This window comes from Maylandia zebra, linkage group LG13, assembly GCF_041146795.1.
Source record: "Maylandia zebra isolate NMK-2024a linkage group LG13, Mzebra_GT3a, whole genome shotgun sequence".
Lineage (NCBI taxonomy): Eukaryota > Metazoa > Chordata > Actinopteri > Cichliformes > Cichlidae > Maylandia > Maylandia zebra.
This window is the reverse complement of record NC_135179.1, coordinates 5,766,867-5,782,838: the sequence shown is the minus strand read 5'-3', so window position 1 is coordinate 5,782,838 and position 15,972 is coordinate 5,766,867. Positions and strand designations below refer to the sequence as shown.

The 15,972-nt window shown below is 40.6% G+C and overlaps 1 protein-coding gene across 3 annotated transcripts in view; it reads left to right on the top strand.

Moving 5' to 3' along the window:
- Positions 1-15,972, top strand: part of atrnl1a (attractin-like 1a) — a 325,816-nt gene that overhangs the window by 187,293 nt on the left and 122,551 nt on the right. For all 3 annotated transcript variants that reach the window (XM_004553538.6, XM_004553537.6, XM_076891448.1), the window contains one exon: positions 11,611-11,689. In XM_004553538.6, the coding sequence (XP_004553595.2) occupies positions 11,611-11,689 (79 nt within the window). The remainder of the gene's footprint in view (positions 1-11,610; positions 11,690-15,972) is intronic.

Genomic DNA, 15,972 nt, shown 5'->3' with positions numbered 1-15,972 from the left:
CTCGCTTCTGTCAGTCTGCCCCAGGGCAGCTGTGGCTACAACTGTAGCTTGCCTTCACCAGTGTATGAATGTGAGAGTGGTATTGTAAAGCGCTTTGAGGGGTCCCAAAAAGCGCTATATAAATGCAATCCATTATTATTATTATTATGAGAAAAAAACAGAATTTATATAATTCTAATGAGTTTGGGAATCAATATTTGATATGATCACCTTTATTTTTCAACATCGCCTGAAATCTTTTTGGCAAATTTTCATAATTCCATTAATTCTGACAAGATCCCCAACACTACTGCCTCAAATGCAACCCCAAACCATGACAGAGCCTCCTCTACATGCTTTACAAATGGTTGTCATAATCAGTGCTGTACCTCTCTCCTGACCTACTCCAGGAACCAAAATTTTCTGATTTGGATTAATCACTCCATCAGATCTGTTGCCACTGATCTTCATTCCAGGTCTTGTGTAGTTTGCCATACCCCACTTTTTTCCTCTCCATTTCTCTTCCTTATGAACTTCTTGACAGCCACGTTTCCACTGAGATTTTGGCAAACAGTAGATGGATCAACCAGGTGCCAAGGACCAGGTGCATCGCTTAGGCCCTGTGTCACATCTTTGCTGGATTTGTTTTCCAATTTCTTAAGGACAAGACTTTCTGATGTTATTCATCTGCTGTAGTTTTTTTGTCCTCCACTTATCTGGTTTCCTCAAAATTTTTAATGGCACACTGCACATATGCTGCCTGTTGTGGTGAGATTGGGTGCCAAATGTTCATCTAAAAGCTCTTTGGAATCATCTTCCTGGTGCAGAAATACGATTTATAGCTGTAAAACTATGTTTCCCCTGTTACTTGTAATTTTTGGTTTTCTGGAATTAGTTTTTTTGTTGCTTGTTAGACTACCTGCCTCACTCTAATAATAGTTCATTGTCCATTTCTTCATTCTGTCTGCAAGTCTGCATTTGGCTCCACATTATCCACACATTATGATAACTATCCGGTCGTTAAGTGATGACGTGACGAATCCTACTTCCGGGCCTAAAGTAGTCTGTGTTTAATATGGCTTTTGTGTTGTTAACATGTTTAATGTTTTGTATTTTCTTCTATTTAATCTCAAAAAACTCCTAAAACAGTCAGTGATCACTGTTGACCTCCCTCGGCTTTTATTACTGCTAATCATTTATTTAAGCTCAGTTTTTAAAACCTTAGGCTGTAGCTACAGCCCAGCCCATGCAGCAGTATATGAATGACTAACCTCATATTGTGGATGGATTATCTCAGTTGTTCTCCTGGCTGAAGTTTGGTCCTTTTACAGCATCCTGCCATGCGATTACATTTGTTCCTGACCACCGAGAACACTCACGCTAACTTTTATCGAGTGGAAAAAAAGTTAGCTTGTGTATATTATGCTAACATAGCTGTGTCGCTAGCGGTCACGTAGCACATCATTATATACCAGCTAGCAAAACTTCAGTAACCCTACAAACGTCACTGCTGTTTAGTTTTCTGTCTTCATTTACGTTGGAAGTGATAACAGAGCTGTACGTTTTAATTTGTTTCCAAAACCCCGCAGTCAGAACATGCTATATTGTATTTATTTATTTTTTTATTTTTTTATTTTTTTGTGTCCCGTTTGGATCTTTAGCCATCAGAATTGTTGTCTTGAGGCCAAGAAAGATGCCAAGCGGATTTATTTTACCAAGTGGATCATCATGGCCTTGCCATATTGGTCCATTTGATTGACCTTTATTATAATTATGAATTTATTTTATTTTCAGTTGCTACAAACGGGACAGACATGACTGGGGGATAGGACAGGGAGAAAGAATGAAAGAAAGAGAGGGAGAGAAAGAAAACCAAAGGGGAGAAGAGACGGTGAGAAGGGGGGGAAGAAAGAAAAAAACAAACAAACAAACAAAACACCTGGATCACCTGTATGGAGAAAAAAAACAGAAGAGAAAGCAAACAACAAAGAGCAACATAATAAAAAAAACATCACCATCACAATAAACTAGCTAGCAGTAGATACTAAATAATAAACAATGTTGTGCAGCATGCAAGATAGACAGCGCACAATGTGCTTTGAGGCAGCAGCCAAGAAAGGCTGTGAACACACGTGTGTACACCTGTTTGCACACCTGTGTGGATCAGCATGCTTGTATTCCAAAGGTTTCTCCATGTAATGATCTGCTAGGGAGTGTGGGGAGCCATAGCCCCATCCACCAGGGTATGAAGCAGGTATGGAGGAGATCCAGGCCCCAGATATCCAGAGGCCCCAGAGTACAAGGACCCGAGGAGGACCACCAAAGGGGGGGGGGGACCGTGCCACCCTCCTGGGAAGAGCTGAGTAGAGCCCCAAATACACCGACCATCCTCTGGATGCTGTAAAATGTGCCCACCCCCAAGGCCCTATATGTGTGTGTTATGTGAGAGTGTGAGTAATGTGGATGTCTAGGTTGCAGAATAAAATTGAGGCACAGGCGGCCAGAAGGGGACAGAGGGGGAGTGCCTCCCTGCACCCTCGTGACATACCTGCACCCCAAGCCCTGCGTGTGTGGGTGGGTGACCCCAGTGGGCACCCCCACACTCTGGAACCCACCAGGGCAAGGGGGCCCAGGCCCATCCGGACCGGGGCCCGCAGCTATATATAGCTATATTGTATTTAGATAGAAGCTAGCGAGCTAACTCCCTGCTAACTTCTAACTCCGTTAAATGTCATAAATTCCGTTTTCATGGATGCCTGGATGTTAAACTCAATTGTTACACCTGGTAGAGCAGAACACTGATCATTTTATTAAAGATGAAAGACTTTAGACAGTTTTTCAACTCTCAGTAATGCCATAGTGATCGTTTGATATATGGACCTGCAGCGGAGCTTAGGCCCAGACACGGCTAGTGACGTCAGACTTAACGACCCGATAGTAGAAAGGCAGTGTTCAGCAGCCAGTCTAGCAGTATATCATCGTTGATTATGCACACAAAAAAAGTCAAAAGATAGAATGAGTTTCACATTTACACATTAATCAGCTTAAAGCAGCAAGAATACAGATGATGGGAAGCTACATGGGATGAAATGTCTTGCTTACCCATCTTGTTTATTTGTCTATATACAGTAGAGCTTGCTGTGGACATTTAAAGGAATCAGCACAAATAGACATGAAACAGGACAACATCCTGCTGTCTGTGCATTTTCCTTTATCTTTCTGAGGCAGGACGTTGTTTAATAATATTATTATTGCTTTTTGTTGTTTAAGATAAATGGAAATAATTAAATCCAAAAATAATTTCCATTCCATCTATGGTTTTCCTTTACAATAACTCCATTAGAAAACACACAGCCAGTCATTTTTATTTTTCTATTTTTGGACTGGGTGAGAGTCGTTTGTGTTACAGCTCATAGTCATGCAGACCCACACTGGATCTAATGAGACTGTTTTGGGAAAGATGTCTGGAATGAGCTCTGCTGTCTTCAGGCAAGATTCTGCCACTCAGCTCTGACGTCGGACAAGTGTGTGTCTCTGTTTGTGTTAGTGCGTGTGTGTGTGTTATTTCCTGTATATGTTCACATGTATCCTCTTTCCTGTGTTCATGCTTGTGTGTGTGTGGGAGTGTGTGTCACTATGCAGCCATGTGGGGAAGTGAGACGTTTTGTGCCCAGGGCCGGCTTCTGGACATCGGTGACCTTTAGGCCAGCATAGAGAGATGATGTCACCATTCAGGGACAGTGTCAAGTTTTGCCGGGAGAGTTTCTTGCATGTGTGTATGCATGTTAGTTACTGCTATGTTGATGAGTTGCTCTCTTCTGCACTGCAGACTTGAGAAAAGGATATGTGCTAAAACAAGGGGACTTTTCTTTCCATTGTTGGTTTATTTGCAGCATGTTATATAATGTGATGTGCATTTATTTTTCTTTAAGTTGTGGTGAGTTCATTAAAGGGTTTTGAGCAGCAGTTTTTGCCAATGTTGAACCGAAAAGCAAACAGACCATCCCGTTCTCGTTCCCATAACGAGGTGAACAATGTGGCCTTTGTGTCTGTGATATTGGGTTATGAAATAATAAGACTTGTTACCACTATGCCAACTCTTGCCACAATGCCAACATTCCCTGCTGAGTTTGGAAGTTTGTTCACTTACAAATGTATGAAAAGGCTCTGCGGTAGCTTCATTGTTAAGTAGAGAGACAGAATATTAACTAGATCCAGACACATAACATTACATAAAAGTTATAAACGGCTGTGTGCCCATCTGCCATTACACAATAGACATACATTGTAATATACTTTGCATAATAGATTACAGTCAATCAGTTACAGATAATACTGATCTCAGCTTGTGTGAATAAAGCACACCTGTACACAAAATCACCACCATCATTGGCAAGACCAAAGAGTTGTCAGATGATGTCATGGACAAGATTGTAGATTCTAAGGAAGAAGTTCGGAGAACTGTTGGTTATTCAGAAATGGAATAAATGCAGAATGACTATCAATTTCTCTTGGGCTCATACGTGAGGATGATCATGAGAGATGGTAGATCAATCCAAAACTACACGGGAAGATGCTTGTTAAAGTTCTGAATGCAGGTAGGACCAAAGTCACCAAGAACACCTGCTGTGTTTGAAGGAAGATAAATGCTAAATATGATCCAAAGAACACCATGGCCACAGTCAAGCAAAGAGGTCAATCTACGTTGCTCACGAGCTCTGGGTAGTAACCGAAAGAATGAGGTTGCGATACAAGCAGCAGAAATTAGTTTCCTTTGAAGAGTGGGTGGAGTAGAGCCACTGCTCCTCTACATTGAAGGAGCCAGTTGTGGTGGTTTGGGCATTGGACTAGGATGCCTTCTCAATGCCTCCTAGAGGTGGTTTTCTGGGCATAGCCTACTGGGAGGAAGCCCCGGGGCAGACCCAGGATTCTCTTTAGAGATTAGATCTCTGTGTTTTGAAAAGTGAACTACTTCAGCTGGGAGGTAGGGGTGGGGCAGTGTGTTCCGTCTATGCTGTATGAAGTTGTGTGTAAAACTGAAAGAGGTGAAAACTGTTCGGTATTGGATGGATTATCTGTTCAGAGATTAATTGTTAGTTATTAGTATCTGAATATTTTTTGACAACACTTTAGGGTAATTGAAGAAAAACTAAGAAGTCTGATAAATGAAATGCAGTCTATCGTCAAATGTTGTCCTTACCATGTCCACATGCGGTGCTGTAGATTCTGAGTGTGTCACAAGTCTGGACTTCTTGGCTTGTGTTGCAGTGTGCAAGTACCAAAGAGCCTTAGTCATGACTCTCATTTTGTGTGTGTATGTGGGGGGTAGCCTTTAGGCAGAAGGCAGAGTGATGAGATGCAGTCTGGCAGTGGGAATGCAGAGAAAATTGAAAGATATGCAGCTAAGGCAAAAATCAGGACTGAAAGTAAATATTGAACATGTATCTGCATGTCAGTTAGTGATCTGATTTACCCAGATTACTTATTACCCTAAAAATACATTTAATTTCTATCTCTGCAATAACCACTCCAAACTTCTAAAAAGGGTTCAACAGCTTTAAATTCGGTTTAGGCAATCAAATCTCTCGGTTAAGGCTGGAGAAAGATTGAGTTCTGGGCCAACACTGCTTTGTGCATGACAGTGATCTACAAACATCTGTTGAGTATTCAACAGTTAATTCAGTAATTGAGCAATTAAGTGTCCTTCAAAATCAATTGAGGCAAATTAGTTATAAACATATTTTGTCAGAGATAGGTGATGGAACCTGGCCTCCATTGCTGCCTGAAGAATTGTGTGACAGTGTGATGTGAAAAGGCATCATGTTTCTTTCAGCATTGCTGGTCAAAAATCCACAACAGTCTTATCATATTATAATTAATGTAAATGTAGAAACTGTGGTGCAGCCGATTAAGTAGAGTACTTTTACCCACTCAGAGTTGAATCCTGTATGAAGCCAAAAGCCTGCATGAAGCAGGCTTAATACAGAGGGGGAACTGCTGCAGGAGAAGGGCTGTCTATTTTCAAATCCTTAAGGGTTTTTATTTTTCAGTTCTAGATTTCTGCCTACTGCAGCTTTAATTATAGTCCAAAAATTTGAAGCAGAATCAAAGTTGGCGACATGAGGGCAGAGGGGAAAAGAGAAAAGACTGAAATGCTGCAGTATTAAACAATAGCTGGAGAAAAAGCTCAGCCATTATTAATTTTATGTGATATTTTGAAAGTGGCATCGTTTTAAGTGTAAATACAGTCTCGTAATGACTCATATCGATCTGTGTTGGATGTGCTTTTGAAAATTAGGCCCAGATGTTTAAAGACTCCCGGAGTAGTTGTAAAATTTTCTTCCACAAAGAATCTACAGTTTAAAAACTCTCCTCTCCTCATCTTCCCGTCTCTCCCACCCTTCATCCATCCTCCATGCACATTCTTTTTCATATCCAAATGAAGGAGAATGGCCATAATTAAACAGCATTTATGTTGCTCCTCTCCACAGTCTCAGATGCTAATTGGTGACACCGCAGCGCAGCTTTGTCCAATTACTCCCAGCTCTGACTCGCTTGATTAGCAATCAGTTTCATTCTCTCTCTTTTCCCCTAAAACAGCAGAGTCGCTACTCAGAAGTGAGTGGCTCATGAGACTCCCCGAAATTGCCCATGTCATTTCAAAATGACCACCATGACCAACATCCACTTCGAGTTAAATTCTCTGTGGTGTTCTCTTTGATCAAATATCTGGGTAGTGACCGAAAGAATGAGATTGCAGACAAGCGGCGGAAATGAGCTTCGTCTGCAGGGTATCTGTGCTCAGGGTGAGGGTGCTTGCTCATTTGGGAGGGACTCAGAGCAGAGCTGAACTTTAGAGCAGCTGACTGAAAATCTGACTAGGTTGCCTGCCAGGTAAGGAAATTTGGACAGACCCAGGCATGGCTTTACATTCAAGTGCAGATAGCTACGAATTTAACTATTGATCTTTTCAGCATCGTCCCTAGTTACTAAATTTTTCAGATTTTACACTCAAGTCAGTATAAGGAAGCTGACTGAGTGGCAGTGGGATAAACCAGTGGTCCAACCTGCCAAATATTATGATAAATAATATAACACACGAGCACATCAGTGCATTTTTCCCCTTTCCTGCCATGAAAGATGACTGCTCTCTCTGTGGGCATAGTTCTTCAAGAGGCTTCTTTCTTTTAAAATGAGTGCTGGTTCACAGGGAACCGTTAGACAACCGACATTGTCTAACTTTGTAAGATATTTACCTTACAGTGTGGAGCACCTTGCACTCACTCACTCTTTTTATTTTTGCTTCACTTGCTGTTTGATTAGGTCTGGGCACCAAAATGATCAGGTTATATTTGCATGTTGAAAAGTGATAGTTACGGATTCCCAGTGGGAAATGCTGGTGTTCCATATGTGATTAATTGGAAGACAGACCAGATAACTTATTGCAGAGACCAAATGAGTCAACTTAAATGGTTTCATCCAGACTGTGCAGCACTTTGTAACTGTTTATTTTAAAGAGTGCTTTAAAAATAAATTATAATTCTTTCCTTTGCTGAAGTGTCAAAATCAAGGCTTAGAAACAAACAAACACACACATTGAAAACATTACAGTTAGAGAACCTGCAGCTTCTCTCTCATGACTCATGCCCTCAGCCTGTCCCTACACTTAGAGTTGATTTGCTGCTTTAGCAAATAGCACAGAATCAGAAACAGCTTTCTATCTGTGGCCCATGTTAATTGACTATCTTATTGATTTTTTTCCTACCTTCAGGGGTTCAGATGATTCACTGTACTTCCCTGCATGTGTGTGCTCTTGTGTCTGTCGTATGAACTGTGCTTTTCTACATTTATTTGCCAAAGGCTGAGTCACTTAAAAAAGAAGGAATAAAAGCTGTGGGACCCAGAGTCGTTCTTACACATCCCTCGGCTGTTTAATCGTTTCAGTTGTTCTTACCTGTAGCTGAACAGTCTTAAAACTAAACCTATCAAGAAGCTCAGTCGAGTGTTAACAAACCCACAGGACAACCCTATCCTCCCCTCTTCTTTCTCCTCCCTAATAATTGTAAGAGCCACAATTAGCCATTCTGCTTCATTGGTTAGATGGCTAAGCTCAGGCCCTGTGGCCCATTAATGGTGAGCTGAGGTAAAACAGATTAAATTGGGAATCATGTGCCCGATTGAATCTGAGCCAGTGGAGTGTTTTTAGAATTTAGAGGATGGGAAATCATTGCAGTGGAGTTACTGAGTGTGTATGTCTTTGCAGTAATTATTCTGGTGAATAGTTGCTGTAATGGGGGTCCGGTACTATCCGGTGTGGGGGTTGTTGAGCCTGTGAAATCAGGATCATGTTATGCTGATGGTTCAAGTGGTTCTCCAGTTAGCTGTGAATACACCAAAAATAATGTTGTGTTGTGTCATTTAAAAAAAATCAAGTTTGTCTAACTGGTGACCACTTAAGCCAATAAAACAAGCATTTTATGTTTATTATTATACAATCTTTGGGCAATGGAAAGACACAAAATACATATTGCATCAGTCTGTCATGTATTCACTACAACCACCTTTGTACTTCAACAAAGGCTGAACTCTTTGAGGCAAGCTTTTTTATAATTTATTTAAATAGCCTTCAGAAATGGTTCTCCAGACTTCTTGAAGGATTCAATTCAATTCAATTCAATTTCTTTATTGTCCCACAAGGGGAAATTAGTTTAGCAGCAGGAGGATAAGAACAAACAGAACAATACTATAAAACAATAATAACAATAATAATGATAAAAAATTCAAGGACAATTATTTGCCATTAAGGAGACAAGACGCAGTAGGGATAAAAGAGACCTGGAGTCTTTTAGTCCTCCTCGGAGGTACTCTAAAACGGCGGCCGGAAGGCAACAACTCAAACTCACTGTGAAGTGGATGGTTCACACAATTAATAATAGAATGAGCCTTTCTAAGCACATTTCTATGTTAGCTACCTCTTCCTTCTCTCTGTCAAGATAATTCCCCACTGCTTCAGTAATGACCGACCATGTGGGTTTTTTTTCCCCAGATACGCTGTTTTGCTAATGTATTAGGGATCACTTTCATGCTGTGAGAAAAATCTGTTGCCAATCAGATGTTTTCCAGATAGTATTGCATGATGGATTCAAATCTGACAGTACTTGTACGTGCTCCTAATTCCATCAGTTTTGACAAGAAAGCCACTGGTTGAAATCAGCCATGACAGAGGCACCACTGTGTTTTACAGATGGCTCTAGATACTGTTGTATCTGCCATACACACTGACAATAATTTGAAACACACGTGAAATTTGGATTCTTCACTCCCTATGACCCTTTGCCACTGATCTTTATTTTAGTTCTTCTGTACCTTAGCATACCGCAACCTTATCTCTTCCTTAAGAAGAACTTCTTGACAGCCACCCATCCACTATGACCATTTCTGAGGAGACTTCAGTGAACAGTAGAGGGATTAACTGAAGGTCAAGCTGCATCTCTCAAGTCCTTTGTCAGATCTTTGCTTTTTTCCCCCCAATTTTTTTAAGGACATGACTTTTATTTCTTCTGTTCTCCCCTTTTCTAGTTTCTCTTAACTTTTTTAAAGACAAAATGGTGAGAAACGCAGCGAATAGCTCTTTGGGAATCATCTCCATAGTACAAAAATACTATTTTATTTATTTTAGACTGTGCTATCTTTGGCTTTTTCATAGTTTCAACTAAAGGAACAGAAAAAAGTGTTTTGATGACAGGCTGGTAGTAATATAAAATCTAAAGATACAGTTAGTAATTGGCTCTTTGCTAAGCTGCCTGCTGCTTGAATAAGTCACAAATCATTGGTTCAACAAAAAAAAGTTCAGTGACTGAACTGAAAATCAGTGAAAAAGCAGCCAACGTCCAACAAAACTCTTAGATGGATGGATGGACGGATGGTCTATCAATCTTCTTCCAAGTATCCGTGGCCGGGTCGCGGGGGCAGCAGCTGGGTCTGTCCCATGGCCTCCTCCAGGTGGGACATGCCTGGAACACCTCACCCAGGAAGCATCCTTGTCAGATGTCCAAACCACCTCAACTGGTTCCTTTCGATGTGGAGGAGCAGTGGCTCTACTCTGAGCCCCTCCCGGATAGTTGAACTTCTCACCCTATCTGTAAGCGAGAGTCCAGCCACCCTTCGGAGGAAGCCCATTATTGCCGCTTGTATCCGCAATCTTGTTCTTTCGGTCACACCCACAGTTTGTGACCATAGGTGGGGGTAGGGATGTAGATTGAATAGTAAATTGAGGCTTCACATTTACACTCAGCTCACTTTGATAGACATTCAGAAAAAAAGTCTTACTCCTTGAGAACTAAATCTAAAGCCATGAAAGGTGACACAATACTTTTGGTCAGTACTGTAGGTGTTTGCACCATGTTTGTTTTAACCGAAGACATGAAAGACACTGTGATGCTAGATGAAAGCTTTCATAATCTGCAAAAGTCAGCAGCAAGAATCTTTAAAGTGGATGGTTTTCATCCAGCAGCAGCAATGAGCATCTTGTCCTCACCACCGGAGGGGATTTCCTGGTTGCGATGTCTCTGAATGCAACTGAAAAGTCAGTGGACTGAAGAGGCCATGACAGCAGTCTCCTCGCCACAATTGGTCTGAAAATGTCACGCTCATTACAACACTAATACCCTTTACAATGCTGTCATCTCCATACTGAGAGATGGGAGAGCACATGCACACGCACTGACACACACAGAAACAGATGAAGAGCAGGATTGTTTCGAAGCTGCTGTCCTCAGCACTTTCTCAGGGACTTCCTGTTGTTAAGTCTTTGGGTGTGCTTGTTTTGAGTTGCTGTCAGAAGTTCTGCTTGAGAGAGAAGCTTTGTGTTTGGCCTGATAACTTTGGCCTCCAGACATTGAACTTTGTAACAGAATGTGTGGATGTGTGTGCGCATCTGTGTGTAAATGAAACCTTGTTCTTTGTTAGAGAGCATCATGTCGCTCATTGCCCTCTTGCCGCCCCTTTTGTGTCCTAAAATCCCCAGCTGCCTGTGGTCGCTGCGGTTTTGTATCTTGCCACATATTTCTCAAGAATTCCTCTCTCCTTTTTAGCCTATGGTCTGCAAGAAATGGAGGTAAAGGGGAGGAAATTAGTGTGGAAATGCAACCATTTATGGTTGTATTTTTATAGTGAGAGCTTAAATGATTGTGTTATCCACAGATACTGGACGCAGGATAACCCCAACAAATAAAAAGAAAACATTAACAGCTGGAAAGCTAATTATAAGCATGAACACAATGATTTTTCTTTTGTTTCACTGACTATTTTGTCACCTTGAGTGACGTCAAGCACTTAGTTGTAATATTTTGACTAACAAGCAGAATAATAATAAAAAAAAAACAACCCATGTAGTCTCTTGGTTGAAAGCCATCTGTTCTGATTCGTGCCACATCAACTGCTGGTTACTTGAAATGCTAACATTTCTTGTATAACCTTTTATTCCTAGAAGTAAAGCGGTTCTTTAAATTGTTTCCATCTAATGCTGCCTGATGGGTTGTTGTTTTGTTTTTTTGCATATTCTTGTTCATGCACTACTGAGAAATCATTGATTTTGGATTGATTTATCATCTGTCTGTCTCCTCTGTCCAGCTGTTTCCTGTCGCTGTTGCTGGTGGCTGCTGTAGTTTGGAAAATCAAACAGACCTGCTGGGCCTCACGGCGTAGAGAGGTAGGACACATCTTGGATAATGTATTGCCTGTGTGTTTGTAATGCGTTTTTATGTGTGCCATTGTGTGCATATGCATTTGTATACATTACATGCAGAGCGTTGTCAAGCTGTGTGTGCACTTGATTCTGCTGCACAGAAACGCAGATGCAGCTGACACATCAAAGGGTAAACACTGATACTACTTCCCACCCACAAGTTGTGAAGGGTGGGTTAATGTCATGAGTACTGGAAGGAAAAAAAAAATCTCTCTGCTTAACGAGCATCGCCATGACGATAAACAAGGCCATTCCCCTTAATTAGTGCTCCTCATGAGCCAATTAACTCAGACGAAGTGATGCTAAACGGAGTGGAATAGAGTGATATATCACTTAAAGCCTGAACAGATGCCACATCATTTCATATTTACTTCTGACCCTCCTCCGAACACACTCGCAGACACATGCAAAAACAATTTAGGCTCCAAATCAATCCCATGCTGCGCTGTTTGACATGTTTTTTGGGGGGATTTTTGTTTTGTTTTTTAGCAGTAACCCTTATTCTCTTTATCACACTTTGTGTTTTATGTTTGTGTCATCAGGGAGGAATCACTGTTGGTTTTGGACAGCTGTGATAATAGTCTATTGTTACTAGTGTAATCCATAGATGTACCACAGGGAGCTATTGTGTTTAAATACACTTGTTGGTTCTTGCTCTTCCCCCTTTTCTCCTCCACTGCTGTTTTGTCATCGTGCAGAAAATGCTGATCTTTTCATTTGCAAATTAACTTTCCCCATTTAAATGATGACGACGTGTGTCTTTAAGATTTATGATGTTTCAAAAATGAATTGCCTTCAATTAGGACTATTCGTAATCTTCTTAAGTGGAGTAAACCTTTATGTTCAGTTAGTGACGTTTTTCTCACATGGTGTATGCAAAACTAATTGTTGTTTGGTTTTTACAGATTTTAATGAATAGAGTCCAGATTGCAGATTGAGCCAGTATGTGACTTTGAGTTTGCATTAGCGTCTCTGCCGAAGAGAAAAGCTTGAAGAACATTTCTGGTTGCAGAAAGTAAACAGAAAATATATATATATATATATAAAAACACAAAATAAGCTGCTAATTATGTACCTGAGACTCTAAAAGATGTGTGTGCTGAAAACTTTAACAGACTTGCTGTTTTTTTTAAACAGTCCAAACAAAATGAGCTCCCCTGCTGCTAATCAGTATAACAAACAGCAGTGTTGCAATGACAGTAAACTGGCATTAGCACACATCTGGCAGGCAAACGCTAATGAAGCAAACACGAAACACTGAAAACCGCAGTTCTTAATATAGCCACCAGAGGCTGTCTTCTAAAGAGAGTCAATCCCAATAAAGTCCAATGTTAAAGTGACTTTAAAGATGAAAGAACTATTTTTACAGCTTTATAACAACAGTATGTGTGGTGAATCTTTTATAACTCACCCCGTCTGTATCACTGTATTAAGGGGTTAGCGTTATGCGTGATTGGAGCCATGGCTGCTCTGAGGCCACTAGCTGTTTTCTGGGTATACCCTTAGCTAATTTGTGGTATTGTTGCCTTTTGGAGCATTTTGGGAGTGAAACTGTAGAATTTGCTTACATGTTAATCACCACTACTTCATAGATATGCGTCTTTGTGTTTATATTATGTACCAAGGTTGTTGGCATTAGGTAGTTACTTGAAGCGGCATTTAAATATTATAACTAAAAAATATTATTAGAAAATGGCATCACAGTGGTAGGACATATACAGTCTGATCATCCTACAGCTATAAAGCTGTAATAAACCCACCATGCTGTGACAAGGGGCAGAACAAGCTATGTTCAAGAGTAGCTCATTTTAAACGTGTGTGTGCATTTGTGTTTGTTTGTTGTTGTATATGTATGTATGTATGTATATGTATATACATAGATAGATCATCAACTCATTGGAGTGTCCAGATAATGAATGCAAACGTTGCTCTGACCAAATCACTGCCAACACATTTCACACATGAGCCTGATGATAAATCAGTAATGTGTTTAACATCTGAAAAAAGGTGCTTACCGACAATCCAGTTGTTGTCAATTTAAATAGTCAGATTTTTGACCTTATCATCTGTCTTTAATATTTTATGTTGTGCAGAGTCTTTCCTGAGAAATGACAAGTGAAATATAGAGCTTGATATAAACATTGAGGATTCTTGAACAGCTTTGTCCTGTGTGTGTGCGCGCGTGTGTGCGTGCGTGTGTGTGTACTTACAGGTGTGTATGTTTCCAGCGCAGTGATTGTTTAGCCCTGTTTTATCAGTGTGAGGAGCAGTATGTTGGTTGCTGGCAGGCTGCTTGACACTCTGCTACAATATTTATGAGAGCTGGTCTCATATCACAGCACATTCGCAATGCTCACTGCACTGTTGGTTAATTTCCACATTTCTCTGTCTTTAACTGTGTGTCTCCCTCATTCTTCCTGAGGGCTATTTTCTTTTTACTGTCCTTTCCTCTGGATGATGGAGGATATAATAAGTGAAAAGTTGCACAGTGGAGAGAAATTATTGTTATTGGAACTTGAAAGATCCGGCTCAGTTTTCCTCCCATCATTATTTACAGTGCAGTTATATAAAATAAATTACTTCTTTAAGCACATGGTTAAATCAGAAAATTCTAATAGAATTAAAGTGCAGCATTCAAAGTATCAGGCAACAGCCATTTTTACAGCTAGTAGTGCAAGTAGTTACTGTCTACCACATGTATATAAGCAATGCATTCATTGTTTTTGGTAAAGAAGTTGGGGGTTTTCTGTAATACATGACCTCAATACTGACCTTAATCTGAAAAACAACAGATTAGTCTGTCAGTGACAAAATCTCATCTTCCTTCTTTAGCTCTAAGGGCCAATTGTGTCTTTTCTATTTTCCTTCAGATGATACCTGAAGCTTACAGATCAATCTCCAACCTCAATTTCCCACTGTATCATTTATGTCAGATGATATACGTGACTCTGAGACACACTTACTCACACAGATATAGTTCTAAGCTTCGCAAACTCAGTTTGGCTTCAGAAAACCATCAAGCAGAAAATTAACCAGGACAATCAATAGCGCTGAATTCTTTGTTTTTATGATTTCTTGGTGTTGATGTGTTTAGTGTCAACCTGATTATTAGAGAGATAAACTGCTGCTCCTTAAGGGGAGAGATGGATAGTACAGCCATGTTTATCTCATGGAAATTTTGCATTATATGAACTACAAGCTGATTGCTGAGCTGTTTGTGTGAGCCTTGTTGTAACAGGAATCCACTCAGTGGTCAATTCATTAGATACACTTTTTAATCTACCAATTAACGCAAATATCTCATCAGCCAATCACATGGTAGCAGCTTAATACATTGTAGACACGGTCAAGGTGAACTTCTGAACTTCAAACTAAGCATGAAAGTGGGAAGGTGATTTGTTATTTAAGTGACTTTGAACATGGCATCGTTGTTTCCAGACAGGCTGGTCTAATTATTTTAGAAACACACAACCACCTCTAGGGTTTAATAGTTTGAAAAAGAGAAAACAATCCAGTTCTCCTTCTTGATGCCAGAGTTTAGAAAAGAATGCCCCAACTGCTTTGAGCTGAAAGGAAGGGACATGAACTCGAAAAACACGTCTTACATCCAAAGTATGTAGAAGAGCATCTCTTGAAAGAGATGTGCTACAGCAGCAGATGACCACATTGGGACTGTTAGTATCAGCTAAGAACAGGAAACTGGACAATAGAAGACTGGATAAACATTGCCTGGTCTGATGAGTCTTGACTTCTGCTGTGACATTTGGGTAATGGGCTCATAAACAACATCCTGCCTTGTGTCAGTGATTCAGGGTTCTAGTTTTGGTGGGAGGTTTTAAACACAACTGCTGCCTGAGTGTTGCTACTGACCATATCCATGTCCTTATGACCACTGTGTATCCTCCTTTGATGGCTAACACGCAGTGTCACAAAGGTCAAATCAACTCAAACTACGTTGTTGAACATGGCAATGAGTTCACTGTATTTAAATGGTCTCCAGAGTCAAATCTGGCAACTGTGTGATGCTACCAGGTCAATATAGACCGTGTTAGTGTGAGTGCTCGTGACAGTGTGCCCGGCTCACATTATGCTACCGGTCTGCTGACGTCACTCAGGACTAGGGCTTTTTGATATAACGATAACGATTATGGGGTGGCTGTAGCTCAGGTGGCAGAGCAGGTCAGCCACTAATCAGAAGGTCAGTGGTTCGATCCCAGGCTGCATGCCAAATATTCTTGGGCAAGATA